This window comes from Prinia subflava, chromosome 35 (assembly GCF_021018805.1).
Source record: "Prinia subflava isolate CZ2003 ecotype Zambia chromosome 35, Cam_Psub_1.2, whole genome shotgun sequence".
NCBI lineage: Eukaryota > Metazoa > Chordata > Aves > Passeriformes > Cisticolidae > Prinia > Prinia subflava.
In genome coordinates, this window is record NC_086281.1 from 957,328 (window position 1) to 983,399 (window position 26,072).

Genomic DNA, 26,072 nt, shown 5'->3' on the forward strand with positions numbered 1-26,072 from the left:
AATAAAGAGGGAAAATGAAGGGGGAAAATGAAAATAAAGGGGAAAATTAAAGAAGAAAAATGGGGAAAAAATAGGGGGAAAAGAAAGGGGGAAAAGAAAGGGGGAAAATAAAGAGGGAAAATAAAGAGGGAAAATAAAAGGGGAAAATAAAAGGGGAAAATAAAAGGGGAAAATAAAAGGGAAAATAAAAGGGAAAGGCGGCGTTTTTCCAGGAAAAATTCCAGGGGAAACTCACCCTCATGGCTGTCTCGAAGGATCCCGCCAGGATGTGATCCACAGGGAGCTGGGAGTTGTTACACCACACCTGGAAAAGAGGGAAGGAAAATGGAAATGGAAATGGGAATGGGAATGGAAATGGAAATAAAAATAAAAATGGAAATGGAAACGGAAATGGAAATGGAAACGGAAATGGGAATGGGAATGGGAATGGAAATGGAAACGGAAATGGAAATAAAAATGGAAATGGAAATGGAAAGGGGAAATGGAAATGGAAACGGGAAAGGGGAAAAGGGAAAAGGGAAAAGGGAAAAGGAAAAAGGAAAAAGGAAAAAGGAAAAAGGGAAAAAGAAAAGGGAAAGGGAAAGGGGAAAGGGAAAAGGGAAAAGGGAAAAGGGAAAAGGGAAAAGGGAAAAGGGAAAAGGGAAAAGGGAAAAGGGAAAAGGGAAAAGGGAAAAGGGAAAAGGGAAAGGGGAAAAGGAAAAAGGGAAAAGGGAAAGGGGAAAAGGGAAAAAGGAAAAAAAGGAAATGGAAAAGGGAAAAGGGAAAGGGAAAAGGGAAAAAGGGAAAAGGGGAAAAAGGAAAAGGGAAAAGGGAAAAGGGAAAGGGGAAAAGGGAAAGGGGAAAAGGGAAAAGGGAAAAGGGGAAAAAGGGAAAAGGGAAAGGGGAAAAGGGAAAGGGGAAAAGGGAAAAGGGAAAAGGGAAAAGGGAAAGGGGAAAGGGGAAAGGGGAAAAGGAAAGGGAAAAGGGAAAAGGGAAAATGGAAAAGGGAAAAGGGAAAAGGGAAAATGGAAAAGGGAAAAGGGAAAGGGAAAATGGAAAAGGGGAAAGGGAAAAGGGGAAAGGGAAAAGAAGAAAAGGGAAAATGGAAAAGGGGAAAAGAGAAAATGGAAAAGAGAAAAGGAAAAAGGAAAAAGGAAAAAGGAAAAGGAAAAAGGGAAAAGGAAAAAGGAAAAAGGGAAAAGGAAAAAGGAAAAAGGAAAAAGGATCCAGGTGGGATTGGGACAGGCAGAGTTCCCACAATGAAATTCCCATGCTGGGCTCATAAATCCCAAAAAAAACCCAACCAAAAAAGAAGGGGAAAAGCAGGAAATTCCCAGTTTTCCAAGGAAATCCAGGATTTTACCTGGGCTGGGCTGGTGCCTTTGGTGGGGGGCACAAAGAATCCGTCCTCAGCCGCTCCCCCGGCGCCGGCGGGAACGTCCTGAGGGGAAAATCCCGGAATTCCAGCTGCAATCCCGGCTGGACCATCCCAGACAACGCTCCCCGAATTCCCAAGGAATAATTCCCAAGGAATTCCCAAGGATCCTCCTACCAGCTCGGGGGGAAGATCCAAATCCTCTTCCACTTCCCATCCTCCTCCTTCCTCCTGCCCTTTTCCCGCTCCTTCCTCGCCGAACCCTTCCCCGGCGTCCACGAATCCGTCTGCAGGGAATTCCAGAGGGATTCATTCCAGAGGGATTAATTCCAGAGGGATTCCAGAGGGAATTCCAGAGGGAATTCCAGAGGGATTAATTCCAGAGGGATTCCAGAGGGAATTCCAGAGGGATTAATTCCAGAGGGATTCCAGAGGGGATTCCAGAGGGAATTCCAGAGGGATTAATTCCAGAGGGATTAATTCCAGAGGGATTAATTCCAGAGGGAATTCCAGAGAGAATTCCAGAGGGATTAATTCCAGAGGGATTCCAGAGGGATTAATTCCAGAGGGGATTCCAGAGGGAAATTCCAGAGGGATTAATTCCAGAGGGAATTCCAGAGGGATTAATTCCAGAGGGATTCCAGAGGGAATTCCAGAGGGATTAATTCCAGAGAGATTAATTCCAGAGGGAATTCCAGAGAGATTCATTCCAGAGGGAATTCCAGAGGGAATTCCAGAGGGATTAATTCCAGAGGGATTAATTCCAGAGGGATTAATTCCAGAGGGAATTCCAGAGGGAATTCCAGAGGGATTAATTCCAGAGGGATTAATTCCAGAGGGATTAATTCCAGAGAGATTAATTCCAGAGAGATTAATTCCAGAGGGATTCCAGAGGGATTAATTCCAGAGGGATTCCAGAGGGATTAATTCCAGAGGGAATTCCAGAGGGGATTCCAGAGGGATTAATTCCAGAGGGATTCCAGAGGGATTCCAGAGGGAATTCCAGAGGGATTAATTCCAGAGGAAATTCCAGAGGGGATTCCAGAGGGATTAATTCCAGAGGGATTCCAGAGGGATTCCAGAGGGAATTCCAGAGGGATTAATTCCAGAGGGATTAATTCCAGAGGGATTCCAGAGGGAATTCCAGAGGGATGAATTCCAGAGGGATTAATTCCAGAGGGATTCCAGAGGGAATTCCAGAGGGATTAATTCCAGAGGGAATTCCAGAGGGGATTCCAGAGGGATTAATTCCAGAGGGAATTCCAGAGGGGATTCCAGAGGGATTAATTCCAGAGGGATTCCAGAGGGAATTCCAGAGGGGATTCCAGAGGGGATTCCAGAGGGATTAATTCCAGAGGGATTAATTCCAGAGGGATTAATTCCAGAGGGATTAATTCCAGAGGGATTAATTCCAGAGGGGATTCCAGAGGGATTAATTCCAGAGAGATTAATTCCAGAGGGATTCCAGAGGGATTAATTCCAGAGAGATTAATTCCAGAGGGATTCCAGAGGGTTTCCAGAGGGATTAATTCCAGAGGGATTCCAGAGGGATTCCAGAGGGAATTCCAGAGGGATTAATTCCAGAGGGATTAATTCCAGAGAGATTAATTCCAGAGGGATTAATTCCAGAGGGATTAATTCCAGAGGGAATTCCAGAGGGATTAATTCCAGAGGGATTAATTCCAGAGGGATTAATTCCAGAGGGAATTCCAGAGGGGATTCCAGAGGGAATTCCAGAGGGGATTCCAGAGGGAATTCCAGAGGGATTAATTCCAGAGGGATTAATTCCAGAGGGAATTCCAGAGGGATTAATTCCAGAGGGGATTCCAGAGGGGATTCCAAGGGGAATCAGCGGAATTCCGGGATTTTCCCACCTTCATCCAGCTGCAGCTCGGCGTCCTCGCCCCAGCCCTCGGTGCCCACGGCGTCCATGTCGATGTCGGCGGCCAGGGCTCCTCCTTTCCCTGGAAAAACCAAAAAAAAAAATCATGGAAAAACCCTCGGGAAAGAATTCCAGGAGGGGAAAACCCCTGGAATTCTGATTCCCTCGGGCTGGAATTCCGCAGAGTTTCGGGGTGGGGTGGATCGCCCAGGATTCCAGGGATTCCTCCAGGGATGGGATCCGACCCCGTGATGATTCCCAACCCTTTTTCCATGGAAAAATCATCCCAAATTTCCAATCTGATCCCAGCTCGAGGCCGTTCCCTCCTGTCCCGGCCCCGTTCCCTGGGATCAGATCCCAAATCCCCCCAGAGGATCCCAAATCCCCCCTGGAGGATCCCAAATCCCCCCGGAGGATCCCAAATCCCCCCGGAGGATCCCAAATCCCTCCTGGAGGATCCCAAATCCCCCCTGGATCCCCCTTTTCTCCGGGATGAGCATTCCCAGCTCCCTCAGGAATTCCCCATTCCCTTTTCCAGCCGCTCATTAGCTCATTCCATGAATTCCCACAGCCCTGCCCAATCCCAGTCCCGATCCCATTCCCAGTTCCTCCCACCCCACCTCCTTCCCCATCCCCTTTTCCCACAACGTTCCAGAACATTCCATGGGTTTTTCACGGGAGAATCGTCCCAGTGCTGATCCCAAACGCCCCGGGAACGCCGGGAACTCCGGGAATTCCGGGAATTCCGACCTTTCCCGGCGATGGAGCCCTCGAAGAAGCCTTTGGACACGGTCAGCAGGGGCCAGTTGGTGTCCAGGGGCAGCACCGGCGCCGGCGGCTGCAGCAGCCGCGCCTCGGGATCCACGGCCGGGATCTGGGGAGCACCGGGGAAAACCTCGGGATGAGCCGGGGAAAATCGGGATGAGCCCAGAAAACCCCACTGATCCTCGGGAAAACCTCAGGATGAGCCCAGAAAACCCCACTGATCCTCGGGGAAAAACTCGGGATGAGCCCAGAAAACCTCACTGATCCTCGGGAAAACCTCCTGATTCTCAGGAAAACCTTGGGATGAGGCAGGAAAACCACGGGATGAGCCAGGGAAAATCGGGATGAGCCCAGAAAACCCCACTGATCCTCGGGAAAAAACTCGGGATGAGGCAGGGAAACCTTGGGATGAGGTGGGAAAACCCCACTGATCCTCAGGAAAACCTCAGGAAAACCTCGGGATGAGCCCGGAAAACCGCGGGGTGAGGCGGGAAAACCTCGGGGTAAGGTGGGAGAACCTCGGGGTGAGCCGGGGAAAATCGGGATGAGGCGGGGAAAACCTCGGGATGAGCCCAGAAAACCTCGGGATGAGCCCAGAAAACCTCACTGATCCTCGGGAAAACCTCCTGATTCTCAGGAAAACCTCGGGATGAGGCAGGAAAACCTTGGGAGGAGGCAGGAAAACCTCGGGATGAGGCGGGAAAACCTCGGAATGAGCCCAGAAAACCTCGGGATGAGCCCAGAAAACCTCGGGATGAGCCAGGAAAACCTCACTGATCCTCTGGAAAACCTCCTGATTCTCAGGAAAACCTTGGGATGAGCCGGGGAAAATCGGGATGAGCCCAGAAAACCCCACTGATCCTCGGGAAAAACTCGGGATGAGGCGGGAAAACCTCGGGATGAGCCCGGAAAACCTCGGGGTGAGCCCGGAAAACCTCGGGATGAGCCGGGGGAAACCTCGGGATGAGGGGGGAAAACCTCGGGATGAGGCGGGAAAACCTCGGGATGAGGCAGGAAAACCCCACTGATCCTCTGGAAAACCTCCTGATTCTCAGGAAAACCTTGGGATGAGGCAGGAAGACCTCGGGATGAGCCGGGAAAACCTCGGGGTGAGGCAGGAAAACCTCGGAATGAGCCAGGGGAAAACCCCCTGATCCTCGGGATCCCGGCCCTGCCCTGAGGGATCGGGACCTGCTCTCCATCGTCACCTCCTTCCTGAATTCCAGGGGTTTTCCAGGAGTTCTCCCATCTCTACCGGATCCCACTGTTCCCTTCCCAAATTCCCGGAGTTTTCCAGGAGCTCCATCCCCTCCTTCCCGAATTCCTGGAGTTTTCCAGGATTTCCCCCCATCCCCACCATTCCCTCCCTCCCGAATTCCTGGTGTTTTCCCGGTTTTTTCCCGTTTTTTTCCCGGCGTTTTCCCGGCGTTTTCCGGGTGTTTTCCCGGTGTTTTCCGGGTGTTTTCCCGGCGTTTTCCCACCGTCTCCTTCTCGGGATCGAAGGATTCCCGCAGGCTCTCGGCCTCCTCGTCCAGCCCGTAGGTGGCGGCCGTCAGGAACGCCAGGGACTCTGGAAAAACGGGAATAACCACTGGAAATTCTGGGAATAGGCACTGGAAAAAATGGGAATGGTCCCGGGAATAATGGGAAATACTGGGAATAGGCACTGGGAAAATTGGGAATGGAGTCGGGAATAATGGGAAATACTGGGAATAGGCACTGGGAAAATTGGGAATGGACTTTGGAATAACGGGAAATTCTGGGAATAGGCACTGGAAAAATTGGGAATGGCCCCGGGAATAATAGGAAATTCTGGGAATAGGCACGGGAAAAATTGGGAATGGACTCGGGAATAATGGGAAATACTGGGAATAGCCACTGGAAAAACGGGAATGACCTTGGGAATAACAGAAGTGCTTGGGGACCCAAGAGCCTTTCCCGAGCACCCAGGAGAGAATTCCCTTTGGGAACGGCCCCCCATTCCTGAATTTCCTGAATTTCTGTCGGGAAGGGCTCCCTGTGCCTGGAATTCCCAAATTTCTATTGGGAAGGGCTCCCTGTGCCCAGAACTCCCTGAATTCCCACCAGGACGGGCTCCCTGTGCCTGGAATTCCTGAATTTCTGTCAGGAAGGGCTCCCTGCGCTTGGAATTCTAATCCGGAAGAGCTCCCTGTGCCCGGAATTCCCGGAATTCTCATCAGGAATGTCTCCCCATGCCCGGAATTCCTGGAATTCCCATCGGGAGCGTCTCCCCATGCCCAGAATTCCTGGAATTCCCATCAGGAACATCTCCCCGTGCCCGGAATTCCCGCTGGGAACGACTCCCCGTGCCCGGAATTCCCGAATTCCCGTCAGGAACATCTCCCCATGCCCAGAATTCCCGTCAGGAGCGTCTCCCCGTGCCCAGAATTCCCGGAATTCCCGTCGGGAGCATCTCCCTGTGCCCGGAATTCCTGAAATTCCCATCAAGAGCATCTCCCCATGCCCAGAATTCCCGTCGGGAGCATCTCCCCATTCCCCGAATTCCCGTCGGGAACATCTCCCCATGCCCGGAATTCCCATCAGGAATGACTCCCCGCGCCCAGAATTCCCGGAATTCCCGTCGGGAGCATCTCCCTGTGCCCGGAATTCCTGAAATTCCCATCAGGAGCATCTCCCCATGCCCAGAATTCCTGGAATTCCCGCCGGGAGCATCTCCCCATGCCCAGAATTTCCCGGAATTCCCGCCGGGAGCGTCTCCCCATTCCCGGCATTCCCGGAATTCCCGAATTCCCTTGGGAATGTCTCACTCTGGCCGCAGCTGCGCAGGATCCGCACCCTCTCGGCCACGTCCCCCAGGTACAGCGCGTTCTGGTAGTGCCCGCTCAGGTCCTTGCGGATCTCGGCTGCGCCGGGAGAATCCCGGGAATCCCGGGAGGATCGGGAATCACCCGCGTGCCCGACCCCGCGTTCCCGAAATCCCAGAGTTTTCCAAGAGCCCCATCCCTGAATTCCCAAATTCCAGGGGTTTGCATGGGGCTCCATCCTCACTGGATCCCGCTCTTCCGCTTCCCGAAATCCAGGGGTTTTGCCAGGAGCTCCATCCCATCATTCCCGAAATCCAGGGGTTTTCTAAGAGCCCCATCCCCTCATTCCCAAATTCCCAGAGTTTTCCAGGAGCCCCATGCCCTCATTCCCGAATTCCAGGGGTTTTCCAAGAGTTTCATCCCCTCCTTCCCGAATTCCAGGGGTTTGCCAGGAGCTCCACCCCCTCATTCCCAAATTCCTGGAGTTTTCCAGGAGTCCCCATCCTCTCCTTTCCAAATCCCAGGGGTTTTCCAAGAGTTTCATCCCCTCATTCCCAAATTCCCAGAGTTTTCCAGGAGCCCCATGCCCTCATTCCCGAATTCCAGGGGTTTTCCAGGAGTCCCCATCCTCTCCTTCCCAAATCCCAGGGGTTTTCCAAGAGTTTCATCCCCTCATTCCCAAATTCCCAGAGTTTTCCAGGAGCTCCATCCCCTCATTCCCGAAATCCAGGGGTTTTCCAAGAGCTCCACCCCCTCATTCCCAAAATTCAGGGGTTTGCCAGGAGCTCCATCCCCTCATTCCCAAATCCCAGGGTTTTTCCAGGAGCCCCATGCCCTCATTCCCAAATTCCAGGGGTTTTCCAGGAGCTCCATCCCCACTGGATCCCACTGACCCCTCTTTCCCAAATTCCCAGAGTTTTTCAGGAGTCCCATCCCCTCCTTCCCAAATTCCCGGAGTTTTCCAAGAGCCCAATCCCATCATTCCCGAAATCCAGGGGTTTTCCAGGAGCCCCATCCCCTCCTTCCTGAATTCCAGGAGTTTTCCATGAGCTCCATCCTCACTGGATCCCACTGACCCCTTTCCCAAATTCCCAGAGTTTTCCAAGAGCCCCATCCCCTTCTTCCCAAATCCCAGGGGTTTGCCAGGAGCTCCATCCCCTCATTCCCAAAATTCAGGGGTTTTCCAAGAGTTTCATCCCCTCCTTCCCAAATTCCCAGAGTTTTCCAAGAGCTCCGCCCCCTCATTCCCAAATTCCAGGGGTTTGCCAGGAGCCCCCATCCCTCCCCTCCCTCCCAAATTCCAGGAGCTTTTCAGGAGCCCCATCCCCACTGAATCTCACTGTTCCCTTCCCAAATTTCAGGATTTTTCCAGGAGCCCCCAAACCCTCCCCGTCCTTCCTAAATTCCCGGGATTTTCCAGAACCCCCCCTCCCTCCCCTCCCTCCCAAATTCCAGGGGTTTTTCCAGGACCCCCCCTCCCTCCCCTCCCTCCCAAATTCCCGGGATTTTCCAGAACCCCCCCTCCCTCCCCTCCCTCCCAAATTCCCGGGATTTTTCCAGGAGCCCTCTCCTCTCCTTCCCAAATTCCAGGACCCCCCATCCCCCCCAGATCCCAGGATTTTTCCAGGACCCCCCATCCCTCCCAAACTCCCAGGTTTTCCAGGACCCCTCATCTCTCCCCAAATCCCGGGATTTTCCAGGACCCCCCCCCCCCATCCCCCCCAGATCCCAGGATTTTTCCAGGACCCCCCATCCCTCCCCTCCTTCCCAAATTCCCGGGATTTTCCAGAACCCCCCCTCCCTCCCCTCCCTCCCAAATCCCACGGGTTTTTCCAGGAGCTCCATCCCCACTGGATCCCACTGTCCCCTCCTTCCCAAAATTCCAGGATTTTCCCAGGACCTCCCATCCCTCCCCTCCTTCCCAAATCCCAGGGGTTTTCCAGGAGCTCCATCCTCACTGGATCCCACTCTTCCCTTCCCAAATTCCAGTTTTCCAGGAGTTTTCCAGGAGTTCCATCCCCACTGGATCCCACTGTCCCCTCCTTCCCAAAATTCCAGATTTTTCCGGGACCCCCCATCCCTCCCAAATTCCAGGAGCTTTCCCAGGACCCCCTCCCCTCCCCCCCAAACTCCTGGGATTTTCCCAGGACCCCCCATCCCTCCCCTCCCTCCCAAAACCCAGGGATTTTTCCAGGAGCCCCCTCCTCTCCTTCCCAAACTCCTGTAGTTTTCCAGGACCCTTCATCCCTCCCAAAACCCAGGGATTTTTCCAGGAGCCCTCTCCTCTCCTTCCCAAATTCCAGGACCCCCCATCCCTCCCAAATTCCCGGGATTCCCCCGGGGCTCTCCCCACCGATCTTCATCATCTTCCTCAGCTTCTCCAGGTTGCCGGTGATGAGGTAGAGGAAGGAGAGGCGGTCGAAGTTCTTGGTGCGTTGGTAGCACATCTCCACCACCTGATGGTTCCCCTGCAGCAGCGCCACCTCCCCCAGCTTCTCCCAGCAGCCCTTGTCGTCCAGGGCCTTGGCTGCCTCCAGGGCGATCTGTTCCAGGGAATTCCAAGGAATTCCGGGAATTAGAGGGGTCAGAAATGGGGTTAGAGGGGTCGGGAATGGGTTAGAGGGGTTAAAAATGGGGAATGGGAGTGGGGATTGCAGCAGAGCTGCCTCTCCCAGCAGCCCTTGTCATCCAGGGCCTTGGCTGCCTCCAGGGCGATCTATTCCAGGGAATTCCAAGGAATTTTGGGAATTTTAGGGGTCGGGAATGGGGTTAGAGGGGTTGGGAGTGGGGTTAGAGGGGTTAAAATTGGGGAATGGGACTGGAGATTGTAGCAGAGCCACCTCGCCCAGCTTCTCCCAGCAGCCCTTGTCGTCCAGGGCCTTGGCTGCCTCCAGGGCGATCTATTCCAGGGAATTCCGGGAATTTTGGGAATTAGAGGGGTCAGGAATGGGTTAGAGGGGTTAAAAATGGGGATTTGGAACGTGGATTTTGGAATTCGGGGAGTGGGGATTGCAGCAGAGCTGCCTCTCCCAGCAGCCCTTGTCGTCCAGGGCCTTGGCTGCCTCCAGGGCGATCTGTTCCAGGGAATTCCAAGGAATTTGGGGAATTTTAGGGGTCGGGAATGGGCTCAGAGGGGTCGGGAATGGGATTAGAGGGGTTAAAAATGGGGAATGGGAGCGGGGATTGCAGCAGAGCTGCCCTGGAAGCAGCAGCCCTTGTAGTCCAGGGCCTTGGCTGCCTCCAGGGCGATCTATTCCAGGGAATTCCGGGAATTCCGGGAATTCGAGGGGTCAGAAATGGGGTTAGAGGGGTTAAAAATGGGGAATGGGGTTGGGAATGGGAGCAGGGATTGCAGCAGAGCCGCCTCTCCCAGCTTCTCCCAGCAGCCCTTGTCGTCCCCCAGGGCCTTGGCTGCTTCCAGGATGATCTATTCCAGGGAATTCCAAGGAATTTTGGGAATTAGAGGGGTCGGGAGTGGGTTAGGGACATCAGAAATGGGGTTAGAGGGGTCGGGAATGGGTTAGAGGGGTTAAAAATGGGGAATGGGAGCAGGGATTGCAGCAGAGCTGCCTCTCCCAGCAGCCCTTGTCGTCCACCAGGGCCTTGGCTGCCTCCAGGGCGATCTGTGCCAGGGAATTCCAGGAATTTCGGGAACTAGAGGGGTCGGGAGTGGGTTAGGGACATCAGGAATGGGCTCAGAGGGGTTAAAACTGGGGAATGGGAGCAGGGATTGCAGCAGAGCCACCTCGCCCAGCTTCTCCCAGCAGCCCTTGTCGTCCAGGGCCTTGGCTGCTTCCAGGGCGATCTATTCCAGGGAATTCCAGGGAATTTTGGGAATTAGAGGGGTCAGGAATGGGTTAGAGGGGTTAAAATTGGGGATTTGGAACAGGGATTTTGGAATTCCAGGAGCGGGGATAGCAGCAGAGCCGCCTCCCCCAGCAGCCCTTGTCTTTGGCTGCCTCCAGGGCGATCTGTTCCAGGGAATTCCAGGGAATTTTGGGAATTAGAGGGGTTGGGAATGGGTTAGGGACATCAGGAATGGGATTAGAGGGGTTAAAATTGGGGAATGGGAGCAGGGATTGCAGCAGAGCCGCCTCTCCCAGCAGCCCTTGTTGTCCATCAGGGCCTTGGCTGCCTCCAGGGCGATCTGTTCCAGGGAATTCCGGGAATTCCGGGAATTAGAGGGGTCGGGAATGGGCTCAGAAAGGTCGGGAATGGGATTAGAGGGGTTAAAATTGGGGAATGGGAGCGGGGATTGCAGCAGAGCTGCCTCGCCCAGCAGCCCTTGTCGTCCAGGGCCTTGGCCGCCTCCAGGGCGATCTGTTCCAGGGAATTCCGGGAATTAGAGGGGTCGGGAATGGGCTCAGAGGGGTCGGGAATGGTGTTAGGAGTGGGGAATGGGACTGGAGATTGTAGCAGAGCCACCTCCCCCAGCTTCTCCCAGCAGCCCTTGTCGTCCACCAGGGCCTTGGCTGCCTCCAGGGCGATCTGTGCCAGGGAATGTCCCAAAAAATCCAAGACCGAACTTCCCCGAGCATCCCAAAATCCCTGAAAACCCAACGATCTCCTGGAATGTCCCTGAGCTGATGTCACCTCGATGTTCCCACACTCCAGGGCCAGGCTGAAGTGCGTTTCTGTCCCAAAACACCCCCAAACACCCCAAAACACCCCGATTTCCCCCAAAACACCCCAATTTATCCAGGAATATTCCCAATTTATCCAGGAATATTCCTGATTTCCCCAGAATATTCCCAATTTCCCTCTCACCTCGATGTTCCCCGCACTCCAGGGCCAGGCTGAAGCGCGTTTCTGTCCCAAAACACCCTGATTTATCCAGGAATATTCCCAATTTCCCCAGGAATATTCTCTCACCTCGATGTTTCCACACTCCAGGGCCAGGCTGAAGCGCGGTTGTGCCCCAATTTCCCCTGATTTCTCCCCAAACACCCCAATTTATCCAGGAATATTCCCAATTTCCCCAGGAATATTCCCAATTCCCCCCTCACCTCGATGTTCCCCGCACTCCAGGGCCAGGCTGAAGCGCGTTTCTGTCCCAAAACACCCCAATTTCCCCCAAAACACCCCGATTTATCCAGGAATATTCCCAATTTCCCCTGATTTCACCCCAAACACCCCAATTTATCCAGGAATATTCCCAATTTCCCCAGGAATATTCCCAATTTCCCCTGATTTCCCCCAAACACCCCAATTTATCCAGGAATATTCCCAATTTCCCCAGGAATATTCCCAATTTCCCTCTCACCTCGATGTTCCCCGCACTCCAGGGCCAGGCTGAAGCGCGTTTCTGTCCCAAAACACCCCCAAACACCCCAATTTCCCCAGGAATATTCCTGATTTCCCCAGGAATGTCCCCGATTTCCCCTCACCTCGATGTTGCCCGCACTCCAGGGCCAGGCTGAAGCGCGGTTGTGCCCCAATTTCCCCTGATTTCCCCCAAAACACCCCAATCTATCCAGGAATATTCCCAATTTCCCCAGGAATATTCCCGATTTCCCCCTCACCTCGATGTTTCCGCACTCCAGGGCCAGGCTGAAGCGCGGTTGTGCCCCAATTTCCCCTGATTTCTCCCCAAACACCCCAATTTCCCCAGTAATATTCCCAATTTATCCAGGAATATTTCCAATTTCCCCAGGAACATTCCCGATTTCCCTCTCACCTCGATGTTCCCCGCACTCCAGGGCCAGGCTGAAGCGCGTTTCTGTCCCAGAACACCCCGATTTATCCAGGAATATCCCAGATTTCCCCAGGAATATCCCAGATTTCCCCAGGAATATTCCCAATTTCTCTCTCACCTCGATGTTCCCCGCACTCCAGGGCCAGGCTGAAGCGCGTTTCCGTCCCAAAACACCCTGATTTATCCAGGAATATTCCCAAATTTACCTCGATGTTCCCACACTCCAGGGCCAGGCTGAAGCGCGTTTCTGTCCCAAAACACCCCAATTTATCCAGGAATATTCCCAATTTCCCCAGGAATATCCCAGATTTTCTCAGGAATATTCCCAATTTCTCTCTCACCTCGATGTTCCCAGCACTCCAGGGCCAGGCTGAAGCGCGTTTCCGTCCCAAAACACCCTGATTTATCCAGGAATATTCCCAAATTTACCTCGATGTTCCCGCACTCCAGGGCCAGGCTGAAGCGCGTTTCTGTCCCCAAACACCCCGATTTATCCAGGAATATTCCCAATTTATCCAGGAATATTCCCAATTTATCCAGGAATATTCCCAATTCCCCCCTCACCTCGATATTTCCACACTCCAGGGCCAGGCTGAAGCGCGTTTCTGTCCCAATTTCCCCTGATTTCACCCCAAAACACCCCGGTTTATCCAGGAATATTCCCGATTTCCTCAGGAATATCCCAGATTTTCTCAGGAATATCCCCGATTCCCCTCTCACCTCGATATTCCCGCACTCCAGGGCCAGGCTGAAGCGCGTTTCTGTCCCAGAACACCCCGATTTATCCAGGAATATTCCCAATTTCCCCAGGAATATTCTCTCACCTCGATATTCCCGCACTCCAGGGCCAGGCTGAAGCGCGTTTCTGTCCCAGAACACCCTGATTTATCCAGGAATATTCCCAATTTCCCTCTCACCTCGATATTCCCGCACTCCAGGGCCAGGCTGAAGCGCGTTTTCTCGTCCCTGACGAAGTGCAGCGCCACCTCGGGGTAGCCCTTCCTCTGCAGGTAGGCGATGATGGACTGCCCCACCAGCTTGGCATTCCGCACCATGTGCAGCACCTGGGGGCCAGGAATCCTTGGAAAAGCTCGTCCCAAAGCCTCGGGAAAGCTCTTCCCAAATCCATGGGAAAGCTCTTCACAAATCCTCGGAAAAGCTCTTCCCAAATCCTCGGGAAAGGCTCTTCCCAAAGCCTTGGAAAAGGCTCTGCCAGTCCCGATTCCCAAATTCCAAATCGTCGGGAAAAGCTCTTCCCAAAGCCTTGGAAAAGCTCTTCCCAAATCCTCAGGAAAGCTCTTCCCAAATCCTCAGGAAAGCTCTTCCCAAATCCTCGGGAAAGCTCTTCCCAAATCCTCGGGAAAGGCTCTTCCCAAAGCCTTGGGAAAGGCTCTTCCCAAATCCCAAATCCTTGGGAAAGGCTCTTCCCAAAGCCTCGGGAAAGGCTTTGCCAGCCCTGATTCCCAAATCCCAAATCCTTGGGAAAGGCTCTTCCCAAAGCCTCGGGAAAGGTTTGCCAGCCCTGATTCCCAAATCCCAAATCCTCGGGAAAGGCTCTTCCCAAATCCTCGGGAAAGGTTTGCCAGCCCTGATTCCCAAATCCCAAACCCTTGGGAAAGGCTCTGCCAGTCCCAATTCCCAATTCCCAAATCCTCGGGAAAAGCTCTTCCCAAATCCTTGGGAAAGGCTCTTCCCAAATCCCAAATCCTTGGGAAAGCTCTTCCCAAATCCTCGGGAACAGCTTTTCCAGTTTCCCCCATTCCCAACCCCATTTTCTCCCATTTTCTCCCATTTTTCCCCATTCCCAATCCCAGATTTCCCAGATTTCCGGGATTTCCCGACCTCGTCGTATTTCCTGTTGATGAGGGCCAGTTTGAACCTAAACTCAGTGGGGTCGATGCCGAGCCCAACACGAGGCTCATCCACCATTTTCCACCATTCCCAACCCCATTTTCTCCCATTTTTGCCCCATTTTTTCCCCATTCCCAATCCCAGATTTCCCAGATTTCCGGGATTTCCCGACCTCGTCGTATTTCCTGTTGATGAGGGCCAGTTTGAAGCGGAACTCAGTGGGGTCGATGGTGAGCACGCGGGGCCGGCACTCCCCATTGGGATCCCCCATTCCAACCCTATTTTCTCCCATTTTCTCCCATTTTCTCCCATTTTTCCTCATTCCCAATCCCAGATTTCCCGACCTCGTCGTATTTCCTGTTGATGAGGGCCAGTTTGAACCTAAACTCAGTGGGGTCGATGCTGAGCTCAACCCGAGGCTCATCCATGGTTTCCCACCATTCCCAACCCCATTTTCTCCCATTTTCTCCCATTTTCTCCCATTTTTCCCATTCCTGATCCCGGATTTCCCGACCTCGTCGTATTTCCTGTTGATGAGGGCGAGTTTAAATCTAAACTCGGTGGGGTCGATGCCGAGGACACAGGGCCGGCACTGCCCATTGGGATCCCCCATTCCAACCCCATTTTCTCCCATTTTCTCCCATTTTCCCCCATTCCCAATCCCGGATTTCCCAGATTTCCGGGATTTCCCGACCTCGTCGTATTTCCTGTTGATGAGGGCCAGTTTGAAGCGGAACTCGGTGGGGTCGATGGTGAGCACGCGGGGCCGGCACTCCCCATTGGGATCCCCCATTCCCAACCCCATTTTCTCCCGTTTTCTCCCATTTTCTCCCATTTTTTCCCCATTCCCGATCCCAGATTTCCGGGATTTCCGGGATTTCCCGACCTCGTCGTATTTCCTGTTGATGAGGGCGAGTTTGAACCTAAACTCGGTGGGGTCGATGGTGAGCACGCGGGGCCGGCACTGCCCATTGGGATCCCCATTCCAACCCCATTTTCTCCCGTTTTCTCCCGTTTTCTCCCATTTTCTCCCGTTTTTCCCCCATTCCCAATCCCAGATTTCCAGGATTTCCAGACCTCATCGTATTTCCTGTTGATGAGGGCCAGTTTGAACCTAAACTCGGTGGGGTCGATGGTGAGCACGCGGGGCCGGCACTCGCGGTCCAGGCAGTAAACGTTGTTCCCCTTCACCCGCGTCACGTAGATCGGCAGGTCCAGCGTGCGGATGATGCCGTGGTCCCTGCCCGGGGGGATAACCGGAGAATTCCCGGTGAGATCCCGGCATTCCCGGGGAATTCCAGTCAGATCCCGGCGTTCCCGGGGAAATCCCACCCATCCCGGTGAGAGCCCGGCATTCCCGGTGAGATCCCGGCATTCCCGGGGGATTCCCACCCATCCTGGTGAGATCCTGGCATTCCCGGTGAGATCCCGGCATTCCCAGGGGATTCCCGGTCAGATCCTGAAATTCCCGGGGAATTCCCAGTGAGATCCCGGCGTTCTCGGGGAAATCCCACCCATCCCAGTGAGATCCTGGCATTCCCGGGGGATTCCCGGTCAGATCCTGGAATTCCCAGGGAATTCCCAGTGAGATCCCGGCATTCCCGGGGGATTCCGGTGAGAGCCCGGCATTCCCGGGGAAATCCCACCCATCCTGGTGAGATCCCGGCATTCCCGGGGAATTCCAGTGAGATCCCGGCATTCCTGGGGGATTCCAGTGAGATCCCAGGATTCCCAGAGAATTCCCGGTGAGATCCCGGCATTCCCACGGAAATCCCGGAGAATTCCCAGTGAGAGCCTGGCATTCCCGGGGAATTCCAGTGAGATCCCGGCGTTCCCGGGGAAATCCCGGAGAATTCCCAGTGAGATCCTGGCATTCCCGGGGAATTCCAGTGAGATCCCGGCGTTCCCGGGGAAATCCCACCCATCCCGGTGAGATCCCGGCATTCCCGGGGAATTCCCGGTGAGATCCCAGCATTCCCGGTTTGATCCCAGCTATCCCGGTTTGATCTCTGGTTTGATCCCAGTTTGATCCTGGTGAACCCCCAGCGCTCCCAGTTTGATCCCAGTTTGATCCCAGTCTGATCCCAGTGAATCCCCAATCTGATCCCAGTCTGATCCTGGTTTTATCCCAGTTTTGTCCCAGTTTTATCCCCTGTGTGACCCCGGTTTTCTCTGGGTTTTATCTCCTGTGTGACCCCGTTTCTATCCCGGTTTTATACCCTGTGTGATCCCGGTTTTGTCCCGGTTTTATCCCAGTTTTGTCCAAGTTTTATCCCCAGTCTCATTCCCAGTTCTGTCCTGGTTTTATCCCCAGTCTCATTCCCAGTTTTGTCCTGGTTTTATCCCCGGTCTCATTCCCGGTTTTATCCCCGTTTCTATCTCTGTTTTATCCCGGTGTTATCCCAGTTTTATCCCCAGTTCTGTCCTGGTTTTATCCCCGGTTTTATCCCTGGTTTTCTCCCGGTTCTGCCCCGGTTTTATCCCAGTTTTCTCCCAGTTTTATCCCCGGTTTTTCTCCCCGGTTCTGTCCCGGTTCTGTCCCGGTTTTCTCCCCGGTTTTCTCCCCGGTCCTGTCCCGGTTCTCTCCCGGTTTTATCCCTGTTTTTATCCCCGGTTTTATCCCTGTTTTTATCCCCGGTTTTCTCCCCGGTCCTGTCCCGGTTTTCTCCCTGGTTTTCTCCCGGTTTTCGCCCCGGTCCTGTCCCGGTCCTGCCCCGGTTCTGTCCCGGTTTTCTCCCTGGTTTTCTCCCCAGTTTTATCCCCGGTCCTGTCCTGGTTCTGTCCCGGTTTTATCCCAGTTTTATCCCGGTTTTCTCCCCGGCTCTGCCCCGGTTTTATCCCCGGTTTTATCCCTGGTTTTGTCCCGGTTCTGTCCCGTTTCTATCCCTGTTTTTATCCCTGGTTTTCTCCCGGTTTTGCCCCGGTCCTGCCCCGGTCCTGTCCCGGTCCTGTCCCGGTCCTGCCCCGGTTCTGTCCCGGTTTTATCCCCGGTTTTCTCCCGGTCCTGTCCCGGTCCTGCCCCGGTTCTGTCCCGGTTTTATCCCCGGTTTTCTCCCGGTCCTGTCCCGGTTTTGCCCCGGTTCTGTCCCAGTTTTATCCCTGTTTCTGTCCCGGTTTTATCCCCAGTTTTATCCCAGTTTTATCCCCGGTCCTGTCCCAGTTTTATCCCAGTTTTATCCCCGGTCCTGTCCCGGTTCTGTCCCGGTTTTATCCCCGGTTTTATCCCGGTCCTGTCCCGGTTCCGGCGCTGACCCCGAGGTGACGGCGTATTTGATGTGGTTGCTGGTGGTGTAGATGAAGACGCCGCTCTCGTCCCAGGCGCCGCTCTTGACCCGAATGTTCTCATGGATCTGGCACAGCGACTCCAGCTTGCGGTTACAGATCAGGATGGCTGCGAATGGAAAAACGGGATAACGGGAATGGGAATGGGATAACGGGAATGACAACGGGAACGGGATAACGGGAATGACAACGGGACTCCAGCTTGCGGTTACAGATCAGGATGGCTGCGGGGGGAAAAACGGGATAACGGAAAAACGGGAATGACAACGGGAACGGGATAACGGGAACGGGATAACGGGAACGGGATAACGGGAATGACAACGGGAATGACAACGGGAATGACAACGGGAATGGGATAACGGGAACGGGATAACGGGAATGACAACGGGAATGACAACGGGAATGACAACGGGAATGACAACGGGAACGACAACGGGACTCCAGCTTGCGGTTACAGATCAGGATGGCTGCGAACGGAAAAACAGGAATGGAAAAATGGGAATGACGACGGGAATGGAGTAATGGGAATGGAATAACGGGAATGGAATAACGGGAATGGGATAACGGGAATGGGATAACGGGAATGGGATAACGGGAATGACAACAGGACTCCAGCTTGCGGTTACAGATCAGGATGGCTGTGGGGGGAACAGGATAACCAGAATGGGATAACGGGAATGGGAATGGAATAGCGGGAACGAGATAATGGGAATGGGAATGGAACAGAGGGAATGGAACAGCGGGAATGACGATGGGAGTGGAACAACGGGAATGACAACGGGAATGGGAATGGGACAACGGGAACGGGAATGGAATAGCGGGAATGACGACGGGAATGGGAATGGAGCAACGGGAATGGAACAATGGGAATGGGAATGGAACAGCGGGAATGACAACAATGGGAATGACAATGGGATTTGAACAGTGGGAATGACAACGGGAATGACAACAGCAGGAACAGAGTAGCAGGAATGACAATGGGAATGGAACAATGGGAATGGAACAGTGGGAATGGAATAACGGGAATGGAATAATGGGAATGACAATGGGAATGGAGTAATGGGAATGACAACGGGAATGGAACAGCGGGAATGACAACGGGAATGGAATAATGGGAATGGAATAACAGGAATGACAACGGGAATGACAGCGGGAATGGAATAGCAGGAATGGAATAATGGGAATGACAGCGGGAACGACAACGGGAACGGCAGTGGGAATGAAATAACGGGAATGGAGTAACGACAATGGAACAATAGGAATGATGGGAACGGCAATGACAACGGGAATAGAATAACGGGAATGACAACAGTGGGAATGGAATAACAGGAATGAGATAACAGGAATGGAATAACGGGAATGGCAATGGGAACAACGGAAATGGAATAACGGGAATGGAAGTGGGAATGACAGGAATGACAACAATGGGAATGACAATAATGGGAATGGCAATGGGAATAACGGGAATGGCAATGGGAACAACGGGAATGGCAATGGGAATAACGGGAATGGCAATGGGAACAATGGGAATGGCAATGGGAACAATGGGAACGACAATGGGAACAACAGGAATGACAATGGGAATGATGGGAATGGCAATGGGAATAACGGGAATGGCAATGGGAACAACGGGAATGACAATGGGAATAACGGGAATGGGAATGGGAATGATGGGAATGGCAACAATGGGAACAACAGGAATGACAATGGGAATAACGGGAATGGCAACAATGGGAATGACAATAATGGGAACAGCAATGGGAACAATGGGAATAGCAGTGGGAATGATGGGAATGACAACAATGGGAATGACAATAACGGGAATGGAATAACGGGAACAGCAGCGGGAATGACGGGAATGGAATAACGGGAACGGCAGCGGGAATGCCCCAGGCAATCCCAGGCCCCCGGGATCCCCCGGGATCCGCCGGGATCCCCCGCGCTCACCGTGCTTGGCCAGCAGCGCCACGTGGGACATGTCGGCCGACCAGATCACGTACTTGACCTTGGAGATCTTCACCGACGCCAGGGTCCTGGAAAAACACGGATCAGGCGTCGGGAACGGCCCCAGACACACCCCGGGACACCAAAAACACCCCCGGGACACCAAAACCACCCATGGGTCCCAAAATCCCAGAAAATTCCCAGAAAAATCCCAGAAAATCCCCAGAAAATCCCAGAAAATTCCAGAAATCCCCAGGGAATCCCAGGAAATTCTCAGAAATTTCCCAGAAAATCCCAGAAATCCCCAGGAAATTCTCAGAAAATCCCAGAAAATTCCCAGAAAATTCCAGAAATCCCCAGGAAATTCCCAGAAAATTCCCAGAAAATCCCAGAAAATCCCAGAAAATCCCAGGGAATTCCCACCTTTTCTGCTGGACGTCGAAGAGCGTGACGGAGTCGGCGTCGCGCAGGAGGAGGTTCCCGGTGCCCGCGTAGAAAATCTCGTCGCAGTTGGGCACCGGAACCTTCTTGGTGATTTCGTTCTTCAGGTTCTTGATCAGGATCTGCCCCCGGGAAGAGAATTCCCGGATTTTTAGGGAATTTTAGGGATTTTTTTTGGGATTTTTTGGGATTTTTTGGGGATTTTTGGGGATTTTTGGGGGGATTTTTTGGGGATTTTTTGGGGATTTTTTTGTGGATTTTTTGGGGATTTTGGGGGGATTTTTAGGATTTTTTGGGGATTTTTGGGGATTTTTTGGGATTTTTTGGGGGATTTTTTGGGGATTTTTTGGGGATTTTTTGGGGATTTTTTGGGGATTTTTTGGGATTTTTTGGGGATTTTTTGGAGATTTTTTGGGGATTTTTTGGGGATTTTTTTGGGATTTTTGGGGGATTTTTCCGGGCTTTTTTTGGAATTTTTTCAGGATTTTTTTAGGGATTTTTGGGGATTTTTGGGGATTTTTCAGGAATTCCAGAAGGGAAAATCATCCCAAATTTCCAACCCTGGCCCAGCTCGAGGCCGTTCCCTCCTGTCCCAGCCCCGTTCCCTGGGATCAGATCCCAAATCCCCCCTGGAGGATCCCAAATCCCCCCTGGAGGATCCCAAATCCCCCTGGAGGATCCCAAATCCCCCCTGGATCCCAAATCCCCCCTGGATCCCCCTTTTCTCCGGGATGAGCATTCCCAGCTCCCTCAGGATCCTCCATTCCCCTCTCCAGTCCCATTCCCGGTTTTCCCATCCCATTTTTTTGGGATCAGGAGCCTCTGGAGTTGATCCCCATCATCCCAATTTCCCACTTTTCCTGTTGGGATCCGCCCCCTCTGGATCCAGTTCCTGTTATCCCAATCCCCGTTATCCCAATCCCCATTATCCCAATCCCCATTATCCCAATTCCCATTATCCCAACCCCAATTCTTTTTTTTGGGATAAGCCCCCCTGGATCCAATTCCCATTGTCCCAATTCCCATTATCCCAACCCTTTTTTTTGGGATAAGGCCCCCTGGATCCCATCCCTGTTTTCCCAATCCCCGTTATCCCAATCCCAGTTATCCCAATTCCCATTATCCCAATCCCCATTATCCCAACCCATTTTTTTGGGATCAGCCCCCCCTGGATCCCAGATTTCCCAGATTTCCCGGATTTCCCAGATCTCCCAGATTTCCCAGATTTCCCAGATCTCCCAGATTTCCCAGATTTCCCGGATCTCCCAGATTTCCCGGATTTCCCAGATTTCCCAGATTTCCCAGATCTCCCAGATTTCCCGGATTTCCCGGATTTTTGGGATTCTCACCGAGTGCATCCTGTCCAGGACGGCGAATCGGTTCCGCGCCACCCACACGGCCGTGAGCCCCGAGGAGCGCTTCCCCTCCGGAGCTGCGATCCCAAAAAAAACGGGAATAAATCCCAGAATCCGAGATTTATGGGATGGGGTTTATGGGATTGATAGGATCAATGGGATTTTTGGGATTTTTGGGATGGAATTTATGGGATTTTTGGGGTTTGTGGGGCTCCCACACGGCCGTGAGCCCCGAGGAGCGCTTCCCCTCCGGAGCTGTGATCCCAAAAAAAACCGGGAATAAATCCGGGATTGATGGGATCAATGGGATTGATGGTGTTTATGGCATGAATTTATGGAATTGATGGGATTGATGGGATGGGATTGATGGGATTGATGGGATTGATGGGATTGATGGGATGGGATAAGGATGGGATCGATGGGATCAATGGGATTTATGGAATTTATGGGATGGGATTGATGGGATGGGATCAGTGGGATTGGGATGGGATCAGGATGGGATTGATCAAATGGGATTTATGGGATGGGATTGATGGGATCGGGATGGGATCAATGGGATTTATAGGATGAGATCAATGGGATTTATGGGATTTATAAAATGGGATTGATGGGATTTATGGGATTTACAGGATGGGATCAATGGGATCAGGATGGGATCGATGGGATTCATGGAATGGGGTTTATGGGATTTATGGGATCAATGGGATTTATGGGATGGGATTTATAGGATGGGATTTATGGGATGGGATTTATGGGATTTATAGGATGGGATTTATGGGATGGGATTTATGGATTTATGGGATTTATATGATGGGATTGATGGGGTTTATGGGATTTATGGGATGGGATCAGGATGGGATTGATGGGATTGATGGGATTTATGGGATTGATCGGATGGGATTGATCAAATGGGATTTATGGAGTTTATGGGATTTATGGGATGGGATTGATGGGATCAGGATGGGATCAGGATGGTATCAATGGGATTTATGGGATGGGATTGATGGGATGGGATCAGGATGGGATTTATAGGATGGGATCAGGATGGGATTGATGGAATTGATGGGATAGGATTGGGATGGGATCAATGGGATTGATCAGATGGGATTGATCAGATGGGATTTATGGGATTTATGTGATTTATGGGATCAATGGGATTGATCAGATGGGATTTATGGGATTTATAGGATGTGATTAATGGGATCAGGACGGGATTTATGGGATGGGATTGGGATGGGATCAATGGGATCGAGGGAATGGAAAAAATGTGGAATTCAAGGGTTCTCCCTCCAAAAAAAGTGGGATTTGAGGGATTTTCCTAAAAAAAAAAGTGGAATTTGAGGGATTTCCCCCCCACAAAAAATGGGGATTTGGGGGATTTGAGGGATTTCCCTCCCAAAAATTTGGGATTTGAGGGATTTCCCTCCCAAAAAAGTGGGATTTAAGGGATTTTCTCCAAAAAATAAACTGGAATTCGAAGGGTTCCTCCTCCCAAAAAAAAGTGAAATTTCAGGGGTTTTTTCCCACAAAAATCAGGGATTTGAGGGATTTTTCCACCAAAAAATGAGGGATTTAAAAAAAAAAAAAATCTGGGATCTGAGAGATTTTCCCAAAAATATCTGGGAATTTGAGGGATTTTCCCCCTAAAAATCAGAGATTTGGGGGATTTTTCCCCAAAAAATCAGGGATTTTTCCCAAAAAAAAAAAAAATCAGGGTTTTGAGGGATTTTTCCCAAAAAAATCTGGGATTTTGAGGGATTTTTGCCCCCCAAAAAATCAGAGATTTGAGGGATTTTTCCCCAAAAAATCAGGGATTTTTCCCAAAAAAAAAAAAAATCAAGGATTTGAGGGATTTTCCCCAAAAAAATCTGGGATTTGAGGGATTTTTCCCCCCAAAAAAATCAGAGATTTGGGGGATTTTTCCCCAAAAAATCAGGGATTTTTCCCAAAAAAAAAAATCAGGATTTGAGGGATTTTCCCCAAAAAAATCTGGGATTTGAGGGATTTTTCCCCCCAAAAAATCAGGGTTTTGAGGGATTTTTCCCCAAAATTCCCAGATTTGAGGGATTTTTCCCCAAAAAAAAAAATCAGAGATTTGAGTGATTTTCCCCCCAAAATTCCTGGATTTGAGGGATTTTCCCCCCAAAAAATCAGGGATTTTTCCCAAAAAAAAAAAAATCAGGGTTTTGAGGGATTTTTCCCAAAAATATCTGGGATTTTGAGGGATTTTTCCCCCCAAAAAAATCAGAGATTTGAAGGATTTTCCCCCCCAAAAAATCAGGGATTTTTCCCAAAAAAAAAAAATCAAGGATTTGAGGGATTTTTCCCAAAAATATCTGGGATTTTGAGGGATTTTCCCCCAAAAAATCAGGGATTTTTCCAAAAAAAAAAAAATATCAGGGTTTTGAGGGATTTTTCCCAAAAAAATCTGGGATTCTGAGGGATTTTTCCCCAAAAAATCTGGGATTTTTCCCCAAAATTCAGGGATTTTTCCCAAAAAAAAAATCAGGATTTGAGGGATTTTCCCCAAAAAAATCAGGGTTTTGGGGGATTTTTCCCCAAAAAATCAGGGATTTTTCCCAAAAAAAAAAAAATCAGGATTTGAGGGATTTTCCCCAAAAAATTCTGGGATTTGAGGTTTTTCCCCCAAAATTCCCAGATTTGAGGTTTTTTCCCCCAAACCTTCCTCCTCCCTCCCCCGGCTGTAAAATTTTCCTTTTTTCCCTCATTTTTTATTTTTTATTTTTTATTTTCCCGGGCTCCAGCTGCTCCCTCCATCAAATCCAAGGATTTGATTGATCCTCCCAATATTCCCAAAAAAAAAGAGAATTTTTTGCTTTATTTCCTTCCAAATCCACCCCAGCAGGGAAATAAAATAAATTCAAATAAATCCTTGGAAAAATCCCCAAATTCTTTTTTTTTTTTAGTGTTTTTTGACAGAGGGAGCAGCTGGAAATTCCCAAAAAAATAAAAAATAAAGAGAATTTTGGAGGTTTTATCCCGATAAATCAAAGCTTGGAATGTGAATTCCCAAAAAAATAAAAGGGATTTATGGGGAATTTTAGGAGGGGAAATAAAATAAATTTTGGGGGTTTTTAAAAATAAATTTTTAGGGTTTTTTTTTTGGTTGAAACGGCCCAAAAAATCGGGAGGGGGTGGAGGAAAAATTGCAGGAATTTGCAGCTGGGAGGGGAATTTGGGGAGAATTCCGGAGAAAAAGGGATTTGGGAAAGGGGGGAAGGAAATTTGGGAAAAAAAGGGGAATTTTGGGGAAAAAAGGGATTTTGGGGGAAAAAAAGAGATTTTTAAGGAGAAATAAAGGGAAAAAAATGGGGTTAAAAAAGAGATTTTTAATAATAAATAAGGGAAAAAACAGAGTTAAAAAAAGGAGATTTTTAAGGAGAAATAAGAGCAAAAAGATTTTTAAAAAAGAGATTTTTAAGGAGAAATAAAGGGAAAAAATGGGGTTAAAAAGGGGATTTTTAATAATAAATAAGGGGAAAAACAGAGTTAAAAAAGGAGATTTTTAAGGAGAAACGAGAGAAAACAGAGATTTAAAAAAGGGATTTTTAAGAAGAAAATGGGGTTAAAAAAGGGATTTTTAAGGATAATAAAGGGGAAAAATGGGATTTAAAAAGGGATTTTTAGTAATAAATAAGGGGAAAAACAGAGTTAAAAAAAGGAGATTTTAAAGGATAAATAAAGGGAAAATGGGATTTAAAAGAGGGATTTTTAATAATGAATAAGGGGAAAATAGAGTAAAAAAAGAGATTTTTAAGGAGAAATAAAAGGAAAAAATGGGGTTAAAAAAGGGATTTTTAATAATAAATAAGGGAAAAAACAGAGTTAAAAAAGGAGATTTTTAAGGAGAAATAAAGGAAAAAATGGGGTTTAAAAAAGGGATTTTTAATAATAAATAAGGGAAAAAACAGAGTTTAAAAAAGGAGATTTTTAAGGAGAAACGAGAGAAAACAGAGATTTAAAAAAGGATTTTTAAGAAGAAAATGGGGTTAAAAAGGATTTTTAAGGAGAAATAAAGTGAAAAATGGGATTTAAAAAGAGGATTTTTAAGGAGAAATAAAGGGGAAAAATGGGATTTAAAAAGGAGATTTTTAAGGATAAATAAAGGGGAAAAATGGGGTTAAAAAGGAGATTTTTAAGGATAAATAAGGGGAAAAACAGAGTTTAAAAAAGGAGATTTTAAAGGATAAATAAAGGGAAAATGGGATTTAAAAGAGGGATTTTTAATAATGAATAAGGGCAAAATAGAGTAAAAAAAAGAGATTTTTAAGGAGAAATAAAGGGAAAAAATGGGGTTAAAAAGGGATTTTTAATAATAAATAAGGGAAAAAACAGAGTTTAAAAAGGAGATTTTTAAAGAGAAATAAGGGGGGAAAGGGGGTTAAAAAGGAGATTTTTAATTAAAATAGGGAGAAAAATAGAGGGAAAAAAAAGGAGAGATTTTTAAGGATAAATAAAGGGAAAATGGGATTTAAAAAGGGATTTTTAAGGAGAAATAAGAGGAAAATGAGATTTAAAAAAGGGATTTTTAAAGGTAAATAAAGTGAAAAATGATATTTTAAAAAGCGATTTTTAAAGATAAATAAAGCAAAAAAAAGGAGATTTTAAAAAGGGATTTTTAAGGATAAATAAAGTGAAAATGAGATTTTAAAAAGGGATTTTTAGGGATAAATAAAGGATGGAAATAAGAGATTTA

The 26,072-nt window shown here is 49.9% G+C and overlaps 1 protein-coding gene across 1 annotated transcript in view; it reads right to left on the reverse strand.

Annotated features, from left to right (window-relative positions):
• Window positions 1-21,491, reverse strand: part of COPA (COPI coat complex subunit alpha) — a 36,866-nt gene extending 15,375 nt beyond the window's left edge. Inside the window, 14 exon segments of the mRNA XM_063421109.1 lie at window positions 236-304; window positions 1,343-1,420; window positions 1,532-1,641; window positions 3,229-3,318; window positions 3,987-4,110; window positions 5,483-5,571; window positions 6,791-6,886; window positions 9,141-9,330; window positions 13,400-13,546; window positions 15,411-15,573; window positions 17,586-17,724; window positions 19,563-19,648; window positions 19,983-20,122; window positions 21,350-21,491. Of these exon segments, the coding sequence (XP_063277179.1) occupies window positions 236-304; window positions 1,343-1,420; window positions 1,532-1,641; window positions 3,229-3,318; window positions 3,987-4,110; window positions 5,483-5,571; window positions 6,791-6,886; window positions 9,141-9,330; window positions 13,400-13,546; window positions 15,411-15,573; window positions 17,586-17,724; window positions 19,563-19,648; window positions 19,983-20,122; window positions 21,350-21,358 (1,530 nt within the window). The 5' untranslated portion in view covers window positions 21,359-21,491.
• Between the last annotated feature and the right edge of the window lie 4,581 nt (window positions 21,492-26,072).